This window comes from Oncorhynchus mykiss, chromosome 1, assembly GCF_013265735.2.
Source record: "Oncorhynchus mykiss isolate Arlee chromosome 1, USDA_OmykA_1.1, whole genome shotgun sequence".
Classification (NCBI taxonomy): domain Eukaryota; kingdom Metazoa; phylum Chordata; class Actinopteri; order Salmoniformes; family Salmonidae; genus Oncorhynchus; species Oncorhynchus mykiss.
This window is the reverse complement of record NC_048565.1, coordinates 53,753,107-53,777,058: the sequence shown is the minus strand read 5'-3', so window position 1 is coordinate 53,777,058 and position 23,952 is coordinate 53,753,107. Positions and strand designations below refer to the sequence as shown.

Genomic DNA, 23,952 nt, shown 5'->3' with positions numbered 1-23,952 from the left:
TTGATTTAGTGTGTCAGTTTTGTGGAGGTCCAAAATGAATGTAAAATCCAGACAGTTGAGGAATGACACGCAGTATGACTTGAGCGATACCAAAAACATAGCTACTGCAGTCAGTTTACAACCAGAGTTTTTATTTTTGTATTTGTTTATTGCTTATGTGCATAGCCCGGTGCGGTACATTCCAGCTCCTCGTATCGGCCGGGCTAGAGTGGGCATTGAGCCAGGTACGAATCTGGTCTCCAGTGCGTCTCCTCGGGCTGGCGTACATGGCAACAGTCTTACGCATGGTGTCCCCGGTTCGCCAGCACAGCCCAGTGCGGGCTATTCCACTTCACCGCACTGGCCTGGCTACGGGGAGCATTCAACCAGGTTGGGCAGGCTCGGTGCTCAAGAGCTCCTGTGCGCCTGCATGGTCTGGTCTACCCAGTGCCACCTCCACGCACCAGCCCTCCGGTGGCAGCCCCCCGCACCAGGCTGTCTCTCCGTCTTCGGCCTACAGGTGTTCCCGCCTGTCCAGCGCTGCTAGAGCCTTCGTCCTCTCCAGTGCTGCCAGAGTCTCCCGTCTGTCCTGAGCCGCCAGAGTCTCAACCAGAGTTTTTCTTTTTTAATTTGTTTATTGCTTAAACACAAATTTTAACAAAGCATAAACCAATACTGATCAAATTAGAAATTAAAGCAGTGGTAGGTTTTATGGGGAAAACATTCAATCAAATCAAATCACATACACATGGTTAGCAGATGTTAATGCGAGTGTAGCAATATCTAACAAGTAATCAAACAATTTCACAACAACTACCTTACACACACACACAAGTGTAAAGGAATGAATAAGAATATATACATATAAATATATGGATGAGCGATGGCCAAACTTTCACGTTCTGACCTTTATTTCCTTTGTTTTGTCTTTATTTAGTATGGTCAGGGCGTGAGTTGGGGTGGGCAGTCTATGTTTGTTTTTCTATGTTTGGTTTCTGTTTCGGCCTAGTATGGTTCTCAATCAGAGGCAGCTGTCGTTAGTTGTCTCTGATTGAGAATCATATTTAGGTAGCCTGGGTTTCACTGTTGGTTTGTGGTTGTTTGTTTCCGTGTGTGTGTTTGTCGCCACACGGTACTGGTTTTTTTTTGTGTGTGTGTAGATTTCATGTTATCGTTTATTGTTTTTGTTCGAGTTGTCTTTTGTCTTTATTCAAATATCGTCATGAACACTTACCATGCTGCATCTTGGTCCGATCCTTACTCCTCTTCAGACGAAGAGGAGATCTGCCGTTACACAAACGGCATAGGCGAGATGCAGTAGATACATATGAGATGAGTAATGTAGGGTATGTAAACATTATATAAAGTGGCATTGTTTAAAGTGACTAGTGATGCATTTATTAGATCCAATTTTTAATTATTAAAGTGGCTAGAGATTGAGTCAGTATGTTGGCGGCAGCCACTCAATGTTAGTGATGGCTGGTTAACAGTCTGATGGCCTTGAAATAGAAGCTGTTTTTCAGTCTCGGTGTCCTGTGGGAATTTAAGTATGCTCTCTCTAATTCTCTCTTTCTCTCTCTCGGAGGACCTGCGCCCTAGGACCATGCCTCAGGACTACCTGGCATGATGACTCCTTGCTGTCCCCAGTCCACCTAGCCGTGCTGCTGCTCCAGTTTCATCTGTTCTGCCTGCGGCTATGGAATCCTGACCTGTTCACCGGACGTGCTACCTGTCCCAGACCTATTATTTGACCATGGTGGTCATTTATGAACATTTGAACATCTTGGCCATGTTCTGTTATAATCTCTGCCCGGCACAGCCAGAAAAGGACTGGCCACCCCTTATAGCCTGGTTCCTCTCTAGGTTTCTTCCTAGGTTTTGGCTTTTCTATGGAGTTTTTCCTAGCCAATGTGCTTCAACACCTGCATTGCTTGCTGTTTCGGGTTTTAGGCTGGGTTTCTGTACAGCACTTTGAGATATCAGCTGATGTACGAAGGGCTATATAAATACATTTGATTGGATTTCAATTTGTCCGTGATGTGTACGCTGAGGAACTTAACTTTCCACTTCTCCACTACTGTCCTGTTGATGTGGCTAGGAGGGGTGCTCCCTCTGCTGTTTCCTGAAGTCCACGATCATCTCCTTTGTTTTGTTGAGCGTGAGGTTATTTTCCTGACACCACACTCCCGAGGGTGTAGCATAAGAACAGCTTCATTGGCACAATGGACAAAACTTGCACAATGTTGTAATCTAACATTTTAATATATATCGGCTTAATTTGAAAATGGTCAGTGTTGGAGCCCCTGGCTATCCATAAATGAAAAAAAAAACATGGTGCCGTCTGGTTTGCTTATTAATATAAGTAAATGTAAATTATTTATAGGTTTATAAGTGTATATTTTATCCAATTACATTTTTGATACTTAAGTATATTTAAATCCAAATACTTTTAGACTATTACTCTAGTATTTTACTGGGTGACTTTAAAGTAAAGATACCTTAATAGAAAATGACTCAGTCATGTATGACATTTGGGTACTGTTTCCACCACTGCACTGGTTCTGTGTATAAACCATTTAGTAATAACTTTTACCCAAAGCGATTTAGCTACGATCATGCTTGCGCTTTCCCGCAAAGTATTGTTCCTAGAGATACGGAATATGCCGCTGTTAAGTGGAAACGTTATTTCCATTTGAGTTGGTTGATCAAGGACCGAAGACTCCGTACGGAAGCTTCTGCAACGAGTCGTCTGTATCAACAGTAGCTCGTTGTGGGACGAAGCAATGGCCATGCACATACACATTTTACGTATGGGTGCTCCCGGGAATCGAACTCATAATTCTTGCGTTGCAAGCGCCATGCTGTACCAACTGAGCTACAGGACCACAGACAACAATAGCCAACGGTACGTTTCTCTCAAGATTAGAATACTTGTGTAGTTGTTGTAGCTTGTTTACTTGTTGTAGCTATACAGTAACACGTTAGCTAACGTGCTAGCCAGGGCTACAGTTTGCATCCATGCCATACTTGTGACATACAGTTAATTCAGGTTTAGCTCATGTCATTTGTAATAACTGGCTCTCTGAAGTTTATTTTGCTGCCACCACGGTGAACCACTCGTATTTCTGCGTGCGCCACCCTCTTTTCTCATTTCAACTATGAACCTTCGCCTCTGACCCAACAACACATGGTATGCTTCTGTCCTCGTTTATTCAAAACTGGTTCGTAGTCGCCCTCAATAGTTATTTTCAAATTACTGCATTTGATTTGTTATTTAAAAAAATTATTTATCCTTATTTAACTAGGCAAGTCAGTTAAGAACACATTCTTATTTACAATGTTATGTATTGCTCATCATTGGTATCATTACTTATTTATTTGTTGTCTTATCACATTATTGTACAAAAAAACGGAAACGTAGATAATACACCAGTATTGATTGTTTCGAGTGGTCTTTTTAGTTGTATTGGGGATCCAGTATTGCGTCGCTGATTGCATTGATTGACAGATCATCCCTAAAGTTGTTTTATTACGTAAAAGTGCATTCACATTATGACGTTGGCTGAGTTACCGTATAAAATGCGGTAGTGTATCTCTGGTAATCACTTGGTAAAGTTTTACATAATGGGAACATAGGCTCCAGCCATAGACTTTAACCATGGAGGATAATAAGGTAAGCCTATGAATTGCTAACAGAGAAGCCCCATGCAGTGGTGCAGGAACCGCTGCACCGTCTTTTTTTATGCAGGACATGCCGATAGGGATGCCGCAAGTAGTGGCAGCTGGGTGGCGGTGTGGGCTAATGTTAATTGTACCGCTAATATTATCATTTTTAATATTGTAAAAAAATGTATGCATTATAATAACCTATGGGACTTGTTATACATCAAACCGTGCTTCTACACCTGCATTGCTTGCTGTTTGGGGTTTTAGGCTGGGTTTCTGTACAGCACTTTGAGATATCAGCTGATGCAAGAAGGGCTATATAAATAAAATTGATTTGATTTGAAATATGATCCTTGCAAAGATAACAGCAGTAGGCTATTTATCATAATTCTACCTAAATTATTCTAATAATAGGTGACTCCATAACGCATTAATTACGAATCTTGATATCAGGCAATATGATCTATGTGGATTTATAGCGAAAACCTGTTCTTTAAAAAACTAAATATTGGCCATTATAAACTGGGTGTTTTGAGCCCTGAATGCTGATTGGCTGAAAGCTGTGGTATATCAGAGCATATACCACGGGTATGACAAAACATTTATTTTTACTTTTCTAATTAAGTTGGTAACCAGTTTATAATAACTGTGCGTTGTGTCATGTGTAAGAACAGCTCTTAGCTGTGGTATATTGTCCATATCCACGAGCATTTAAAGAATGGTCTCATTTTTTCCAATCAGAGTTTAAATGAGGATGATCCACATGATCATCAAAGTTTGGAAGGTCAAGTCCAGAAAATGAAGAATGATATCCTGGGTTTAAACTATCCAGAAGATAGTGAAGTGAAGGATCCCCTGCCTCAGATCGAGCTGAAGGCTGTGACAAGGAGAAAAGTTAAGGTGAGAGAATAGACTGAGGAGAGAAAGGGAAATCTGGGGTCTTACCTGTCCACACTTTAAACCTGTCAAATATGCCATATAACATGTTGTTGTGAGGTTGGAAGGTAAATTGTCCTTACAACAGACTTCCATCTCTTAATATTCAATCACCAATTGTTTACTGTAGCTCTTCTCAAAGGCCTGTATAGCAACGGCAACATGCAGTATGTCATTGACTATTGTCTTTTTAGACCAAGAGGAAGACCAGTGCCAACAGGCCCACAGTTGAACAGAGCACTGATACTGATGCAGCTGAGATAGATTTTGTTGATAATCAGAATGATGAAGATGAGGATGAGGTGAAGAAGGATCCCCTGCCTCAGATGGAGCCGGATGCCGTGAAGAGAAATAAAGTCAAGGTAAGGGAATAGATTGAGCAGAGATATCTTTCATATCTATAACCTGCCCCTACAGCATGTTGTTCTGAGGAAGGTAAATTGCCCATGCAATACCCTTTTATCTCCTAATAGTAAATCTAGGGCTGACCCCATTTGTTCGACAGTTTGGTCAATAGGCTGTTGGTTGACTGGGATTTCTTAAGTTGAGCAGTCGCAAAAGTTTTTTTTCTTCATGGTGCACTTGGACACCTGTCTGATTCGCGCCTGTCTCAGTTGACTAATCCATTGCCGAGGCCACAGGGATGGCACAGTCCATCCCGCTAAGATGTGATACTGAAATTGTATATGGTTATATTATGTTAAAATAATGGTGCAACACTAATAAATCAAATATTATTTTATAGCAAATGTGCTTTCTCCTGCATTGGATACGGTCGCTGTCCGTGGTTCTGAAACATAATCTTCAGTGCTCCGTAGAATTGCCACCCTTTCCTATGTTGCTATGTGCATAATAGCAAAGTTAACCAGCATATTGGGATTGAGAACAATGCTGCAGAGGCAGCAGCAGTAGAGACGGGGAAACAGCCCTTGCCTTAGCCTAATTGTCTAAGACAATTGAGGAGAGAGGAAAACCAACTAAATTAGGTCTATAATTAATAGCCTAATTGTTAAATGTGCCTGGCTTTGTAAATCATCCATATATATATATATATATATATATTATCAGTCAAAGGGGTTTTTCTTTATTTTTACTAATTTCTACATTGTAGAATAATAGTGAAGACATCAAAACTATGAATTAGCACATATGGAATCATGTAGGTATCAAAAAAGTGTTAAACAAATCAAAATCTATTTTATATTTGAGATTCTTCAAAGTAGTCACCCTTTGCCTTAATCACAGCTTTGCACACTCTTGGCATTCTCTCAACCAGCTTCATGAGGTAGTCACCTGGAATGCATTTAATAAATTAACAGGTGTGCCTTGTTAAAAATTAAGTAAAGGAATTTCTTTCCTTCTTAATGCATTTGAGCCAATCAGTTGTGTTGTGACAAGGTAGGGTTGGTATACAGAAGATAGCCCTATTTGGTAAAAGACCAAGTCCATATTATGGCGAGAACAGCTCAAATAAGCAAAGAGAAACAACAGTCCGTCATTACTTTAAGACATGAAGGTCAGTCAATCCGAAAAATTGTGCAAGTGCAAAAACCATCAAGTCGCAAAAACCATCAAGCGCTATGATGAAACTGGCTCTCATGAGGGCCGCCAACGGCAAGGAAGACCCAGAGTTAACTCGGCTGCAGAGGATAAGTTCATTAGAGTTAACTGCACCTCACATTGCAGCCCAAATAAATGCTTCACAGAGTTCAAGTCACAGACACATCTCAACATCAATTGTTCAGAGGAGACGGCGTGAATTAGGCCTTCATGGTCAAATTGCTGCGAAGAAAGCACTACTAAAGGACACCAATAATAAGAAGAGATTTGCTTGGGCCAAGAAACACGAGCAATGGACATTAGATGGGTGGAAATCTGTCCTTTGGTCTGATGAGTCCAAATTCCAACAATGTCTTTGTGAGAGGAGGTGTTCAGATGATCTCCACATGTGTGGTTCCCACCATGAAGCATGGAGGAGGTGTGGGGGTGCTTTGCTGGTGACACTGTCTGTGATTTATTTAGAATTCAAGGCACACTTAACCAACATGGCTACCATAGTATTCTGCAGTGATACGTCATCCCATCAGGTTTGCGTTTAGTGGGACTATCATTTGTTTTTCAACAGGACAATTACCCAACACATCTCCAGGCTGTGTAAGAGCTATTTGACCAAGAAGGAGAGTGATGGAGGGCTGCATCAGATGACCTAACATCCACAATCACCCAACCTCAACCCAATTGAGATGTTTTGGGATGAATTGGGCCGCAGAGTGAAGGAAAAGCAGCCAATAAGTTCTCAGCATATGTGGGAACTCCTTCAAGACTGTTGGAAAAGCATTCCAGGTGAAGCTGGTTGAGAGAATGCCAAGAGTGTGCAAAGCTGCCATCAAGGCAAAGGATGGCTACTTTGAAGAATCTCAAATATAAAATATATTTTGATTTGTTTAACACTTTTTGGTACCTACATGATTCCATATATGTTATTTCATAGTTTTGATGTCTTCACTACTATTCTACAATGTAGAAAATAGTACAAATAAAGAAAAGCCTTGAATGAGTAGGTGTGTCCAAACCTTTGACTGGTACTGCATACATGTATACAGAAATAAGACAGATATAGCTTCTGTTGCCTGTTTGAGTATTTGTTTAATAGCCTACTGATTCTGTGAGCACCAAGCCTCATGCACCGGCTAAATGTTGAATTAAGCAATTTCACAGATTCGGCTGTTTTTAATCTTTGCTATGCTGTAATAATACAGTGTCACCATCGGGCTCTTTTTTGAGTCATTTGTGTGTCTTAATTATTTAATCAAACAGTGTGCTTAAAGCATCAGACAAGCTCAGTGCCTATGTAGGTGATTGTATTCAAACACATAGGGTGTGTCTGAATATGGAAAAATACATTTTAACATTAGAACAGGATGTCTCTCGGTCTATAAATATTTTTTTTTCGTCGGGGACAGCCCTATAATCATTCTTACCCTTGCTCTACTCAAAGGGCTGTATTGGAATGGCTTCATACAGTATCTACGTATATATCATTGACTGTATTGTCTTTTTAGACCAAGAGGACCAAGAGAAACAAAGTGGAGCAGATCACTGATACAGATGCAGGTCATAAATTAAACTCTAATTTCACTGAATGTAGTCCTTTTGCATGTAAATGTGATTTAGTATGGACATCTATTGAGCAGAGGACTAATAGCAGAGTGCATAATCCTTTGTTGGGTACTTATCTTCACAAAGTACACAAAATTGGCTAATACATACTTGCCTTAGAAGGTTACATGTTTTCTGACTTCTTTACCTTGGTGAATGCTGCTTTGCACACAGGTCCCTCTACATCTGTGGAATTCTCTGGGATGACAGTTCAGGGGACATCTCACCAGGGACAATCTAATGAGTGTGTCTCCAGGGCCTGTCAGACCAGGGCTCTTGACCTCCCGCCAATCAATCCGGATGCTTTCAACCCGATTATCATCCGGTTTCTGGAAAAACTTACTGAGGAGTATGTCTAACCTTCTGTTGTAGTATTTGAATGCAATGTCATCTGGAGGATTTTATAAATTGTATGTGTGTTGGTGTGCTTTTTGGTGCTAAAAACATCTAATTATCTCCGAAAGGCAATGGAGGCAGTTAAGCATTGGCAGGATGGACCCTGTAAGTCCCTTAACCTTGAAAATTATTCATAGATATATTAATAGATATTTCAAGAAATTTAGATACAAGCCTTTTATCTATCTACAGTATCATCCACATTATCACAAACAGTTATATACAAAGAGCTTTTTAGTAGCCTACTGCTTTTCATGCTTTCCAATGTATGCCACTTTCATGATTCTCATGAACTTATGTGAGATTGTTGGTATCTCTTTGAGGAGCTTGGTTTCAGAGCCCGGCTATGCGTAATCTACCTACACTGTTTCGGTCCTACAGGTGATGAGGGCATTGCTTGCAGAGATGTGCCTGGAGATTGTGCGGTTTGTATCTGAGGCCATCCTGGAGGTCATCATCCCTGCAATTTTCCGTTTTGTACGGATATACAGCCATGTGTCTCCAGTATCCGGCAAGTCTCTGACAGAATCAGAGAGATCCTCTAGCACAAACCTGAAGGTTCGCAAGAGAGGCAGCAGCAAATCCTCAAGGTCTTGCACGGCTAAATCAAGCTCCTCTCGTAATGGGTATGTTCAGTCATTCGGTTTCACCTAACTATTCATAACCCATTTTGTGAAAATATGTTTTGTTATCTGTGTTACAGTTTACTCTTAATGACCAATTTAATTGATTACTGAATTATGCATTAATGTGACTACAGTATCCACTATTGAATATGGAATGCTGTATTGTTTGCTTTGTATTCTCAAAGGTCTCAGACATTGTTGCCAAATACTCAGGGAGATGGTGAGTCTATTTCATCTGAGCCACTCAGTGACTTTTTTGGGATCACTGAGGACAGTCTCCTCACTGGTGTCCAGGATTCCTTCAAAGAGTCGCTGAACAATGTCCTCTGTATCCAAAGAGAGGGCCAGGTAGACACTCAAAGTCTATCCCGGGTTATTGTTGGAGAAGTGTCAAAGAAAGTCAATTCCATCATCTCTGTGGCCATCCAAACTCCCATCTCTGGGCGAATGTCCCCTGTCATTTTTGCCAGTGGTGGTGTCTCCAGCACCAAGGTGGTTGAGGAGATGGTGTCTGGCGTTTCCAACATACTTCAGATGTACATTAATGGGAAGAGTGTTGAGCAGAGTGTTGTTCTCAGAGAGGATGGTGTTGAGGTGGATATGACACATTTAACAGGACAGGTCATGACAGCCCTCAGTGGCACTGTTTTGAACTTCAGCAATAAGGAGGAAAATGAACCTGACAAGAGGGAACTGCTTTGTGTTGTTGCTGACCATATGAAGAGCCTTGAAGCTTGTAAAAGTCCTGAGGAGATGCTAAAACAAGTAGAGAGCAACCTCAATATCAAAGGTACCAAATCTAGTCTTCGTCTGTCAACACAAAGTATGGACAGACTACTCACTGAGGAGTTTCAGACCAAGGCCATTGAATCGATCCGGGAGATCGTTAAAAGATTCAGGGGTTGTGTATCATGTTGTTCTGGCACTACATCATCTAGTCCAACTCCTAGGATAGGTGAGATCAGAGACCTTATGATTGACCCTGAGGCTTCTGAGTTTTTAAGTACCTTTGTTTCAGACATGGACAATCTTACCCAGTCTATCAGGGCATCCTGCTCCCCTGCACAGAGTGAGCAGATCCTTCTTGAAAACCATCAAAGTAAGATCTGGTCTTACACTGTTGGTTGTTACTACGACATGAAAAATACGCTGAAGAGACTCCTTACCTGTCCAGAAAAAGGGGATCTCGCAAGTACATTTGTGGAGAGCACAAAAGATCCTTTCACAATGGTTCCAACTTTGTGCCTGGACATCGGTCATTCCAGTAATGGTGAGGCTGACACATCGGACACCATTTCTTGTAAACCACTTTTAATTACCTCCTCATCTATGAATGAACAAAAAGGACAAAGTGAGACCCCAAAACCTCTCTTGGCTCTCAAAAAGTATTTGCAAGACCAAGTCCTCCTTGACACCGCAAAAGCGATTGCCAGCCAGGTTCTAGTCTTGTATAAGACTGAGGTGATGGAGAAGTTCTCATCTTCTGTTGGAGAGTGTGATTCTGAAGAGTCTCTGGAGGCCATTCTATTTGTGGATGGCATCATGTCTGACTTGAATGATTTCACCAGTTCTTGTTCCGCCTCACCATCTGAGTTGTTAGACAGTGAACAATGTCTTTCCCATCTCACCTTTCCACTTGGTCTGCAGGACAGCACCACCAACAGTGAATCTACCCAGAGTCTTCCAGTTATAAATATGAAGAAACTCTCCAGTGTGTCTTTCCAGACAAAGGCTAGAAAGGCAGTGAGTGAAGCTCTGAGATCTGTCAACCCCTTTACAAACAGCTTACTGGGAGACTCGGAAGCATCTAAATTGCTGGACACTTTTGTAACAGATGTGGAGACTATTGTTCAGTCCATGCAGGCACATGACTCTGAAAATTTCAAAATGTCAAAAGTGAGCACCCTTTCTGCTGCTCGTATTATATATCATAGATTTCGAGAAATGCTGAGGTGGTTTCTCACTCCCTGCCAAGACTCTGTAAAGGTCATCGATGGTGTTACACCAATACATAATGAGACTCTCAAACAGGCTCCTAGTGAAAGTTTAGATTCTCAGGTGACTTGTAATAGTGATTCTCTTGAAATCCAAGCAGACCTTCAAACCTGTACCAAGGAGGTCATTAGTCAGATCCTCACTGTGTATCACTCCGAGGAATCCATGGAGGAATGCATATCTAGCCTAAAAGGAGATACAGAAGACCTGTCCAAGCTTTTGGATGCCGTTGTTTCTCAGATTGACGTCCTTGCCGCCTCCAAACCATATTTATTTGTTTATGACTATGCTGTCAATACACAGGACAATTTGCATGGTGAGATCAACAATATTGAGGAGGAGGCATCCTCTAGAAGTCTTAAATCCACAGCCTTTGACAAACTATGTACTGAGGAGTTTCAAACTAAAGCCTCACATATGGCTGGTGGGATCCTTCAATCAGGGTTAATTGGCATTGTAAATACCAACCTTGATGGTAGAAGTGCAGACATTTGTGCAGAGTCCAGTAATGAAAGTGATGTCAAAATCCTTCAGAAGAGTGGAACTCCATCTTTGTTCACCTCTTCTCTGCATACCAATTCTGCAGCATCCAACATCGTCATAAGCATCACTAAAGACCTTAATAGCTTCACCCAGATGACTAAAATGTCTGATGCTTCAGTGTCTGGCCAGTTAGAGAGATCCCTGTCAGCTTCAACCCTTCCTGTCAGTGTTCACAACGGGGCCAATGTGAAAGGAAATATCATTTGGCCAGGCACTGTTAACCTGTTCAACAATGTGTTCACCAAGGTCAAGGATTTTTTTGCCCAGCAACAACCGGTCCTCCTAGACAATGTGGTTGAGGCCCCCAAACATGCCGAATCCATATGCAGAACAGCTACTTCTACCCAAATGACTTACAGTGAACATGAAGGCAGCCAGACCAGCATGGTAAATTATTCCAAAACCTTAATTAGTCAGACTCTGATGACAATCCAGAGGAGAGTGTCTATGTCAGAGAGGATGAGCACCTCAGAGAAAGGCCTCTTGACTCGTTCCATCGTGGGCTCCATGTTGGAGGATGTTGACATGGTGAGAACTGATGGAAATGAGATACACCGGCCATCCTCCTCAAAGTCCTCCCTGTCCATCACCTCTGCCATGACCAGAGGGTCCCAGAGTGATTTTACAAATTCTCTTCCAGGCACTCCAGTCCCCAATGAATGGCCTGTTGAAATCTATTGTCCTATCATTAGGAGTTCGGTCATTGATATGAGTGACTCCTCAACTCATTCACAAGGGTCAACAAATTACACAAGGCAAACCATTTCTGCCATAGTTGACACTGTTATGGAGGTCATTCCAAGAGAAGATACGGAACACATAGCAACTGCAGATGATGTCATTTCTTTTACAAGGAGACTTGCGAGACTCAGCCCCAGGGACGGTCTTCAGAACTTCTCACATGAGCTCACTGACAAAGTTTATGAGCTCATAAAAAGTCACAACACCCCCCAGGCTCTTTTTGTGCCAGCTGGCAAGAGCGTGTCTGACTCTATTCTTTTGAAGCTGAAGACAGGATTGAATGCTTCTGAAGAATCCAGGGAGTTTCCATCTGACCTTGTGTACTCCTTTGCTACGGAGTCAATAAAACGTCTGCTACAGCAGATTGTCTTCTGGCTTCCTCCACCAACACAAGGATCCGATTTCTGCCAGACTGTCATCTCTGACGGTTCTCTGCAGGACACAAGTCAGCTTATCCCGAGCTCTTCTGCCATCTCCATTAGTTCCTCACAGGTTTACTGTGACACAAAGAGCCTTTTCACCAATATAATGGTCAATCAGGTCATGGATACCTGTTCTGTGGCCTCCAGTTCATCAGAAGAATTATCAGAGTTGATGAACATAATCAATGGGTTGTCCCCAACTGATGCTGGAACACTTGACTCTGACAGACCGGCTCTCATGACCACTAGCCGTCAGTCTAGTGCCAAATCATTGCCTAGAACCTCTCTGTCTGGCAGCAGCACACACAACGGTGGAACTGTGGATATTCAAGTTTTAGGAGAGGTGGAATCCAAGATGGACAACAAAGATCTGGAGATGTGTAGTGTCTCTGTGCATCCATCAACTCCATCAGCCATGGACTCTGATACACATGCATCATTTGACTCCACTGGCAATGACTACACCTCTTTGGTACTTTTACTGATTGTTAGATTGCTGTCAATGATCACCCCTATCACATTACTGGAATCCTCTGACATTGGTGAAACATCAAGAGTTCTCACAAAGAGGATTCTGTCTGAGTTCTGTGGCACCTCAGGCCTTGAACCAACTCAAGCCTACCCCCAGAATCTGAAAATCAAAAAGATTTTCAAGGCTGTCTACAAGGGGCTTCTTCAAGAATTTGGGTCAGAGAAGATGCTCCAGGTTGCAATGAAGTCAACGGATTATGCATTTGACGATGCCCTGGTCAAATCATTAACTAGGGAACTACTAACTAAATGCAATGAGGCTAGCTCTTCACCTCCCTCCATGACCCAGTTGTCATCACACAATGCACTTGGCAGTGACGAGGTAGGTAATTCTGGGCTTCCAACAACTGGTAGAAAGGAAAAGAAGAGAGGAAGATTCAGCTCTCTCTGTGGACTCAACCCAAAGGTACATATGTCATCAAAATACAAATTATAAAGATTATTTTTATTCATTACGTACAGTATGATGGTAAACACTGATACCTTTTGTGTGCAATTTCTCCTACTGTACAAATGACTGTTTGTTACCCAGTGTACAAAGAAGGTCAACAAGAAGAACCACTGCATTCCAACACCTTCCCAGAACCAGAACCCTGCCGTCAGTGAAACAGGTAAGTCAATACACTCAAATGTGTACTAAACAAAAATATAAACGCAACATGCAACAATTTCAAAGATTTTATTGAGTTACAGTTCATATAAGGAAATCAGTCAATTTAAATACGTTCATTAGGCCCTTATCTATAGATTTCACATGACTGGGAATACAGATATGCATCTGTTTGTCACATATACCTTAAAAAAAGGTAGGGGCATGGATCAGAAAACCAGTCAGTGTCTGGTGTGATCACCATTTGCCTCATGCAGCGTGACACTTCTCCTTCGCATAGAGTTGATCAAGCTGTTGATTGTGGCCTATGGAATGTTGTCCCACTCCTCTTCAATAGCTGTGCGAAGTTGTTGAATATTGGTGGGAACTGGAACACGCTGTTGTACACGTCAATCCAGAGCATCACAAATATGCTAAATGGGTGACATGTCTGGTGAGTATGCAGGCCTTTCGATACATTACCATGCACATGAGGTGATGGTGGCGGATGAATGGCACGACAATGGGCCTAAGGATCTCGTGACGGTATCTCTGTGCATTCAAATTGGCATTGATAAAATGCAATTGTGTTCGTTGTCCGTAGATTATGCCTGCCCACCCCATAACCCTACAGCCAACACGACGCCATATACTTGGTCTGTGGTTGTGAGGCCGGTTGGACATACTGCCAAATTCTCTAAAACGGCATTGAAGGCGGCTTATGGTAAAGAAATAAACATTAAATTCTCTGGCCACAGCTCTGTTGGACATTCCTGCAGTCAGCATGCCAATTGCACGCTCCCTCAAAACAAGTCAACCAGCGTTTTTCCTTGCTCCTATTTTTCTCAGTCTCTGAGACATCTGTGGCATTATGTGGTGTGACAAAACTGCACATGTTAGCGTGGCCTTTTATTGTCTCCAGCACGAGTTGCACCTTTGTAATTAACCCACATGAGTCTAAGCCCTGTCTAGGCCGATGGGTTTGTATCGGCCTTACTGCTATTTGCCCATACAAATGCATTGAATAACAGATTCACTACATGGAACTGAAGTGTCTGTCTTAAATTTGAGAGATATAAGTTGACGAATATATATATTGCAAGTTTTTATCCCCTTCTTTTTGGCACTAAGCCCTGGGGGGGGGGGGGCCTATGTAACACTTCTGCGTTAAATAGGGGGATTGAGACTGCTAGGCTACCTGCCGGCCTACATTTGTAAATTATGTAGAATATTACAATTTAAATAATAATAATGCAATACTAATTATTCACACTAACTAGGGTCAGTTAAAGAAAATGTTATGTTTACATTTTTTTTTCAGCAATTGTCAAAGATCAAGAATCCTGCCAAACAGAGAGTGTATGCTCCACCAAGAAGAAACCAAGGAAGCGTTCGCTCATTTCCAGGATGTTTTCAGCTATAGGCAAAGCCTTTTCCAGTCCCTTTACTTCCTGCTATAAAAAGAAGAGCACCTAATCTATATTTCAAAATAAATATTTGAAATTAACATAATTGCATTAATTATTAATGTTGAGTGTTTTTCATTATATATTATTGGATGATATAAAGTGTAGTAGTAGAAGTTGTATAGTTGACTATATTACTTTTACTTTTAAGATACATTAAAAAAAATAAGAATATGTGCACTTCTAGGTACAGTTGAAGTCTGATGTTTACATACACTTTAGCCAAATACATTTAAACTCAGTTTTTCACAATTCCTGACATTTAATCCTGTTAGAGGAATTCTAAATTCCTCTGTATTATTTCCCAATCAGAATTCATTACTCTGTCAATGCATTCTAAAGGGATTATAAGACCCAATATTTTTTATAAGAATGGACAGAGCCCCGGTCTTAAAAGTCAGGTAACAGCATTTAATTCAAGAGAGTACTGGTACATACACATTTTTCCACAGGTTATAAACTGAAAATGACGTCAGCGTTTTCTAAATGTTCTATCTCTTCATGACACGGGTAGAGAGGCCCTATAGTTCTCGAGCCTTCCCTCCTCGCCTGAAGCCAAGGTCAGTAATTGTAAATCAGCATTCTAGACAGTCTGGAGATAGTCCGTCCATGCCATCTGGAGATAGTTCATTCATTTGTACAAAGGAACAGACCGTCATTGTTACTAAACTCCTGATTATATTATATACAATTGGGAATGGGAGCAAGAGAGAAAATTCATATATGTACAGTACATAATCGCATTTGGACTAGTCAGTCCTGATTGAAATGTATACATAATTAGTCATCATTGATAAAAATTCCCTTACTAGCTAATAAACTATAACGCTAGGAAAAGGAACGATGTTTGCTTGTACCTGTAAGGAGACTTTCAGAAACACGTGAAGTGAACAAATCTCCTTGAATCAATTCCAATTAATAAAACGTTAATTCATACAAATAAAAAGCCCAATGATATCCATATCTAGGTAACTATTCGTTTGAATTGCAAGCTTGCATTTTAGCTAGCCAGCCATCTAGCTTACCTGGCTACAAATGAAGGAACTCGAGTTCAAGAGCTAGCTAGATAGCTCATGTGGATGAATACCGTTAATAATACAACATATCCTCAGATACTCACCGAAAGCTAAATGTGCACAGAGCAGCCCAATCAACCAAAACCGCTTCATTTTGTGAAATATGATTGAATGAAGCCCAGCTCTTCAGACAAAAGCTGGGATCAACACAATCAACGATGCCTTGAACAGGAAGAATAACAAACTCGCACTCCCACCAACAGCGCTCCATTTAATACCCCCCATAACGGACCAATCACAGGACACCACGCACAAACCTCAGCCAATAGCAGCAGGACATTTCACTATCTACAGCACATTTTCTCCCAATAAATGTCTTCCATGTACAATTTAACACGTGTCTTGTAACCATGAGCAAAATAATTAATTTTGCGCTTCTAGTTGAGACAGCAAAGATTATTGCTCAACAGACAATATCTACGCATGTTGCTCAATCAGTGGTTGTAGATTATAAATTGTATTGTAATGATGATTATTGATCAATGTTCTATTTCTTTACTATAATGATGTTTTGTTCACTTAGAGAAGCTCATAGCCTACCAGACATTCATAATGCAAAACATAAGAAACATTTATTCACGCAATAAAGAAAAGCAGAGTGATAGGATATTTTAGGGACATAAATCTATGCATGTGCAGGAGGCATGAGCAGACATGTAATCCACGGTCAGCTCAGTAGCATCTAGGTTTCTGGGATAACCTGAAATATTTGATATGATTAATGGATAGATAATTGTATCTGCAGTAGATTGTCCGTTATCTGCAGCTTCAACAACAAACCACAAGGTGGTGGTCGGGAATACATTTTATTAAGTAGTGATAATGCTGTGCGTTTTTGTGTGTGTGTGTGTGTGTGTGTGTGTGTGTGTGTGTGTGTGTGTGTGTGTGTGTGTGTGTGTGTGTGTGTTTGTAGCCTATTTTGAAGAACATGAGCTGTATACAGTACTTTTCAGTATTGACTGAACTTCATGTCTTAAAGTAATGATGGACTGTCATTTCTCTTTGATTATTTGAGCTGTTCTTGCCATAATATGGACTTGGTATTTTATCAAATAGGGCTATCTTCTGTCTACCACCCCTACCTTGTCACAACACAACTGACTGGCTCAAACACATTAAGAAGGAAAGAAATTCCACAAATTCATTTTTACAAGACACACCTGTTAATTGCTATTCATTCCAGGTGACTACTTCATGAAGCTGTTTGAGAGAATGTCAAGCGTGTGCAAAGCTGTCATCAAGGCAAATTTGAAGAATCTCAAATATAACATATATTTTGATGTGTTTAACACTTTTTTGGTTACTACATTATTCTATATGTGTTATTTCATAGTTTTGATGTCTTCACTATTATTCTACCATGTAGAAAATAGTAAAAATAAAGAAAAACCATGGAATGAGTAGGTGTGTCCAAACTTTTGACTGGTACTGTACGTCTCGTGTCTGAGCCGTTGAATTGCAACTCCGCTTTGTCTCTTTACTGACGTTTTGCATGTTTGATTGCCTTACGGAGGGAATAACTACACTGTTTGTAGTCAACCGTATTCCCAGTCACTTTGCCATGGTTAAATGCGGTGGTTCGCTGTGATGCCCCTCAGACTGCAGTGAATGTCATTCATCAGAGGCATCCTGAGATACTAATAGTAAAGAAGGTAGACTTTGTTGCGTTTATTGCGCAAATTATATATTAAACTGGACAAACTAAAACTTTATTAAAAAAAAATAATAGAAATCATTGTGAAGGTGGCCAAAATATTTTGGAATCTTCAGGACTTCACGGAGGAAACGTTACAGGGAATAATGAATGAAGAGTTTCCCCCCTCTCAGGTTCCTGAGCCTGTGTTGGTATCTGAGTAGACATTTGAATCTTCTTCAAGGAGGAAAGCTTTAATTTTTGTTCCTCCTTCCCCTTCCCCTATTATTCCTGTATTAAAGTTTTTCCGTTGTCACCCCATCCAATAGGTGGCGGCACGCACCTCTAACGTTTGTTTGCAAAACGCTATAATACTTTTTAAGAAGAAGACGAAGAATAAGAAGGTCTGTCATTTTGAGTGTTGACCATAGAGAATGATAGAAGCCTCTAAATGGCCAAAAAGCGCCATTGAGGGCTTTCACCATTTTCACGTAGTCAACTGGGCGGTACTTCCAACTTCATTGGCTGATCCCTCCTGGTGACCCTGTTGGAATAATGTCCTGGGTCATCAGGAAGTATCAGCCAATCGTGAAGAATAAACTTTACTACTTCACCATGGAGACAGCCTCAATGGCTCTGCCCATGCCGTCGCAGACGCTAGAATGAAACAGATTCAAGACTTGGTCCTCTATCTATATCTACGGTGTTGTGAGTCGAACCAAGGAAGTGACGTTGCCACGGAAGAGCATGGACCGATTCGGTTTCTGTATTTACAGAAGAGTGCTCTAACCGAGTGCATTTACGTAGAGCCCACGACCTACACGCTGGTTACTGACAAACCGAAGGCGACTAGTCATGACGCCGTTGTCACTGTACTTGTGTAGTCTGTTAAAAAATAATAAGTTGTTAATTTGCTACAACTACTTACATACGCATGGAGCACCACTTCACCTCGTCGATCGGGCGGCGCGGAAGACTCGACTCGCTCGGTTATTGGATATGAATTTCCGTGCAGTGTTCCGTGGTAGGGTCACTGGGAAGGTTTTGGCGCAACAATCCGGTGCCAAAAACTATAGGGAGGCTACTATGTGTACCAGTTCCGCAAGTGGCCAGGACATGACCAACTGGTTGTGGTCTATTTACAACGAAACCAAAAAACAGACCGAAGGTAGGGCATGCATTTGTTGAATTCAATGAAAACAAGTGTGGTTTAGGATGCAAAACAATATTGTCCAATAACTCATTACTCTGTAGCATATTCCTTTGAAAGACTTTCACTTAGCTAGCTACTGTACCAGGGGTGTCATGTCAATAATAAGTACTTATTGTATGCCAGTTATTGTACCAGTTAAACACGGGTACCTATTATTGTAGCCACCACTTACAAGTATTTATTATTGTACCAGAGACACTGGACATTTCACCTGCTGGTGACCACTGTCAATGGCACAATGTCAAAGGCATCCTGAACTGTTGTTGACTGACTGAATGGACATAGACTGTGACACTGGCATGTTGTTTTACACTGTGATTGCTTGCTCTCCCTCCCGTAGTCTCTGGAATACAGGCTTTTGAGACCCAGCAAATGGGCATTGGACTCATCATGTCCAACATAGAAGGGGCCAGGGGTCACCAAGCTCTTGAAAACCCTTCTCTGTATGTTGGGTTTTTAGCAGTTACATTCACCCATATTTGGCTCCATGTGAACTACATTTCCAACTATGTGTTTTAAAGTTTAGAAAAGTAAATGATTATCACTTTCAAACCAGTTTTGCACAGATCCACAAGCTGTGTGCCACCGGTTGACTAACTACACCTCCCCAGTTACGCATACACACACAGGTGTTTGGAGCACACTATATAGTGCAGGTGGCCGCCTATGTCTTCCGTCTGTCTTCCGTAAACAAGCGATGTAACATGGAGACATGGCCATATGGGGACACTAACCCTAACCGTATAAATGTCTTCACCCTATTCTTCCTTCTATTTTAGCCTTGATCCCAGTGATGTCTAAGAACAGTGTGAACCCCAACACTATCTTTGCCAATAATGAGATGAGTCTGCACGATATAGAGATCTATGGGTTTGACTATGACTACACCCTGGCTTTCTACTCCAGACACCTCCACACCCTCATCTTCAACATCGCACGGGACATCCTCATCCAGGAGCACAGGGTACGTAGTCTGTTCCTCCAGTCTAGGCTGAACTCAGATCTGTAGCAGAGGGATCTTTCATGTGACAGGGATGCAGAGGAACAGTAGCCTGATCCCGGATCTGTTAATGCTCTCTTGACAACACTTATGTTAATTGTCATACCAAGTTTGTGCCATATTGCCAATTGCTCACTGGGGCCAAGGTTGGCTTGACAATGAATGGCAAGATAGCACAAACTGATCTGGGACCAGAGTCTGTTCCTCTAGCATGGTGTCCCAGATATGTTTGTGCTGTTGTAACAGTATAACTTTAGATCGTCCCCTCGCCCATACCCTGCACACATCATCAACAGTCATCCACGAAGCATCGTTACCCATCACTCCACAAAAGCCGCGGCCCTTGCAGAGCAAGGGGAACTACTACTTCAAGGTCTCAGAGCAAGTGATGTACCCGATTGAAACGCTATTTAGCTCGCACCACCGCTAACTAAGCGAGCCGTTTCACATCCGTTACACTGTCTTATCAGTAGGACTTGGTAAGACAGCAGATACAAAATAGCCAAATGTTATGGTCATTGTCATGCCAAATCTATTTGTGCTGTGTAGCCATCTCCTACAGTCATTGTCATGCCAAACTGCCACTGGCATGACAATAACCATATGTGACTTGTTTCAGGAAACTAGGCATATGGCGCGCGTCACTACTTCGCAGGAGAGCCATTTGAATGCGTTTTTTGGCAGAAATGCCGTTCGAACATGTGAACTTTCATGTCCCTTAATAACAAACATGTATGCCTTCTGTAAATACGAATTAATTGTTAAATTACAACCCTAGTTGGTTTAGCCACAGAAAAAGTTAGCAACCTTTCCACTAGCCATGATTGGCTGATAAAATGAGTGGCCTGGACATGCCTGCCATGTAGCACCCTTCTGTCTATTTGAGCTGGTCATGTGTGGGTAATCCTGTCTAACGCGGCTTTTAAAAACATATATTGCACAGTAGAACTGCATAAGTGTTGTTCTCCACTTTCTGGAGGACCGAGTTTTGAAATCAGTGGAATTAGAGTATGATAGCTAAGGAGATAAAGAAAACGCCTGTCTCTGGATTACATCTTCAAACTAAGGGCAACCATGGGATCCGTGGCAGAGAGGGATGTGTCCATCCATGTATATGGATAAGATAGTCTAGCTGGCTACATTTTTAGATATTACACGTTTCTAATTTTGTCAGTGGTTTTCATTTCAAGTTAGTTGGCTGGCTCGGTAGCTAACGTATATGATCTGTGTAGCAATATTATTTGTATCTCAGAGCCATTTGCTTTGCTAGTTATAGACTGTTAGCTAGTTAGCTAACATTGAACCTGGTTGGTTAGCTACCTGCAGATTCATGCAGGGTAGTAACGTCATGATTTGGAATTATGGTTCATTGTTTAGCTAGCTAGCAACATGTCTTAACAAAAGACTCCGCTATGCAAGTAGAATGTTAATGATGTCACTGCAACAACTGTTGATAGACTTAGCCAGAGTGAATTTACCAAATATCTACTCCAATTTCAGAGCACTCTCATCTGAGTGTACCAGAGCACAGAATAACTGACGAATATACGAACGCTTACCACCCTTTGAATATGGCCGGTGTCAGTAAACGTTGGCAAAAAAGCTTGAATTGTTGCCAGCAGCACAGTTGCAGTCACCGACGCTCTGGATAGCATAAAAACTGCCTAACGAGCTCTGCTAGGGCGAGTTAAATGGTCAGTGAGCTCTTCTCTTATTTGTGTCTGCAAGTAGCTAGCCAACATTAGCCAGTTAGCTTGGGTGCTTGACTGCTGTTAGGACAGAACGCTCAGATCAACCCTTAAAGAGATGGGTGGGGCTAAATCTTAAGCGGGTGTGAACAATGCTGAATGGGTGTAGACAAAGAAGAGCTCTCCTGTAGGTGTACCAAAACATTCAAAGGACATTTTCTCAAAAGTTAGGTTATAAGTTTATCAACTTTCAAAGCAGAATTACCTTCCCATTGTTCCTTAACTGTAGTGTATGATATACCATTGTGTAGCTCTGAGTCTCTACTTTTATCCAATGTAAAAAATAAAATAAAAACACTATTTCATATTTTGCCACGTAAGACTGAATTGAGCCGGTTGGTCACATATGAGTTGGTAAGAAGGCAGAAACAGAAACAGCTCTTCTAGTCCTTGGCATGCCAGATCATAGGAGTTTACAAGACAGTATTAACAAATCCGACCAGGTTTCTTTTTCTCTGCTTTTCCTCTGCTCTTTCATGTGATGATGAAATCTGCTCCAGATACATAATAATCATAGAAACAGAAAGCTATTTTATTAGGCTATGTAATTCTGTTGTACTTGACAGACCACAGTCAGGCCGCGTCTTGTTCGTAACCGTGACAATTCTCCCCCTCCATTTGATTCAACACTCACAATTTTTCTTCCATAGTGAGATATTCTATTTGGTGTCAGTGTCACCCTATTCAAGTTGACAAATAATTTTTTCGTAGTTGTGGGAAATTCTCTGGAGTCTCTTGCCTTTCAATTCCTTTCAAGGTCTTCTATGATGAGTTTTTCTTCAATGATTGAATGACACTGACGTTAACTTTTTCAGTAGACTCTGCACACTTCTCAATTAGTTGATATGAGACATTTGTGTTCCACTCAAAGCTCTGATAACATCTATTTTCCTTCCTCTTTAGTACCCCGAGGGCCTGCGTGAGTACGAGTACATCCCAAACTTTGTTGTCAGGGGACTGCACTATGATGTCCAAAAGGTGAGCATGGTTGATATGTATAATGGGCAACTGGGCATTTTTATACATGACTCTGGTGGGATGTTAATTACTTAACTCACGGACCAGACCTGTGTGGAAGCACCTGTTTTCAATATGTACTATATATACACACAAGTATGTGGACAACCTTTTCAAATGAGTGGATTCAGCTATTTCAGCCACACCTGTTGCTGGCAGGTGTATAAAAGTGAGCACATAGCCATGCAATCTCCATAGACACACATTGGCAGTATAATGGCCTTACTGAATAGCTCAGTGACTTTCAACATAGGATGCCATCTTTCCAACAAGAAAGATGTTCTGCCCTGCTAGAGCTGCCTCAGTCAACTGTAAGTGCTGTTATTGCTGTTACTGTTATTGAAACGTCTAGGAGCAACAGCAGCTCAGCCAGTGAACTGGAAGGCCACACAAGTTCACAGAGTGGGGCAGCTGAGTGCTGAAGCGCGTAGCGCATAAATCATCTGTCCTCGAATGCAACACTCACTACCAAGTTCCAAACTATCTGGAAGCAACATCAGCACAATGACTGTTCGTCGGGAGCTTCATGAAATGGGTTTCAATGACCGAGCAGTGCCACACAAGCCTAAGATCACCATGCGCAATGCCAAGCATATCCTTTATTTTTCCAGTTATCTGTAGCTGTTATAAGGCTTTATATCACTGCTTGTGTGAATATTACATTTCTGATTGGCTGACAAGTGCCAATCTTTTTCTAATTTGTGTTAATCAATTATTTGTTCCAGGCATTACTGATGAAGATAGATGCCTTTCACTACATCCAGTTGGGAACAGTATACAGGTATGTACTATCAACACTATCACAGTTTACAATCAATACCTTTACATTCAACACTCTTTTGGATTTAAACATATGGATGGAGTGGCATATTGGAAGTGTATGATAGTACAAACTTGTATTTTTATTTTTTATTTTACCAGGTAGGCCAGTTGAGAACAAGTTCTCATTTACAACTGCGACCTGGCCAAGATAAAGCAAAGCAGTGCGACAAAAAACAACACAGAGTTACAAATGGCATAAGCAAAAGTACAGTCAGTAACACTATAGAAAAAAATATATATACAGTGTGTGCAAATGGAGTAAGGAGATAAGGCAATAAATAGGCCATAGTAGCGAAGTAATAACAATTAAGCAAATTAACACTGGAGTGATTGATGTGCAAGTAGAAATACTAGTTTGCGAAAGAGCAAAAAAGTTAATAAAAACAATATGGGG

The 23,952-nt window shown here is 41.3% G+C and overlaps 2 protein-coding genes across 4 annotated transcripts in view; both read left to right on the top strand.

Moving 5' to 3' along the window:
• Positions 1–2,514: 2,514 nt before the first annotated feature.
• Positions 2,515–15,447, top strand: LOC110525178. Of its 3 annotated transcripts, XM_036980313.1 has the most exons (10): positions 2,516–2,884; positions 4,387–4,545; positions 4,776–4,943; positions 7,644–7,695; positions 7,915–8,089; positions 8,205–8,241; positions 8,518–8,762; positions 8,948–13,400; positions 13,527–13,605; positions 14,905–15,447. In XM_036980313.1, the coding sequence occupies exons 2-10, from the start codon at positions 4,444–4,446 to the stop codon at positions 15,057–15,059; spliced, it is 5,466 nt and encodes a 1,821-aa protein (XP_036836208.1). In that variant the 5' UTR covers positions 2,516–2,884; positions 4,387–4,443; the 3' UTR covers positions 15,060–15,447. The 3 variants fall into 3 exon arrangements, with proteins under 3 accessions (XP_036836215.1, XP_036836208.1, XP_036836220.1); XM_036980320.1 differs by lacking the exon at positions 4,387–4,545 and having other exon boundaries at positions 2,515–2,884; XM_036980325.1 differs by lacking the exons at positions 2,516–2,884; positions 4,387–4,545; positions 4,776–4,943; positions 7,644–7,695; positions 8,205–8,241 and having other exon boundaries at positions 7,962–8,089.
• Positions 15,448–18,320: 2,873 nt separating this feature from the next.
• Positions 18,321–23,952, top strand: part of LOC110525255 (5'-nucleotidase domain-containing protein 3) — a 45,026-nt gene continuing 39,394 nt past the window's right edge. The window contains exons 1-4 of the mRNA XM_021605237.2: positions 18,321–18,926; positions 19,751–19,935; positions 22,623–22,697; positions 23,462–23,517. Of these exons, the coding sequence (XP_021460912.2) occupies positions 18,614–18,926; positions 19,751–19,935; positions 22,623–22,697; positions 23,462–23,517 (629 nt within the window). The 5' untranslated portion in view covers positions 18,321–18,613. The remainder of the gene's footprint in view (positions 18,927–19,750; positions 19,936–22,622; positions 22,698–23,461; positions 23,518–23,952) is intronic.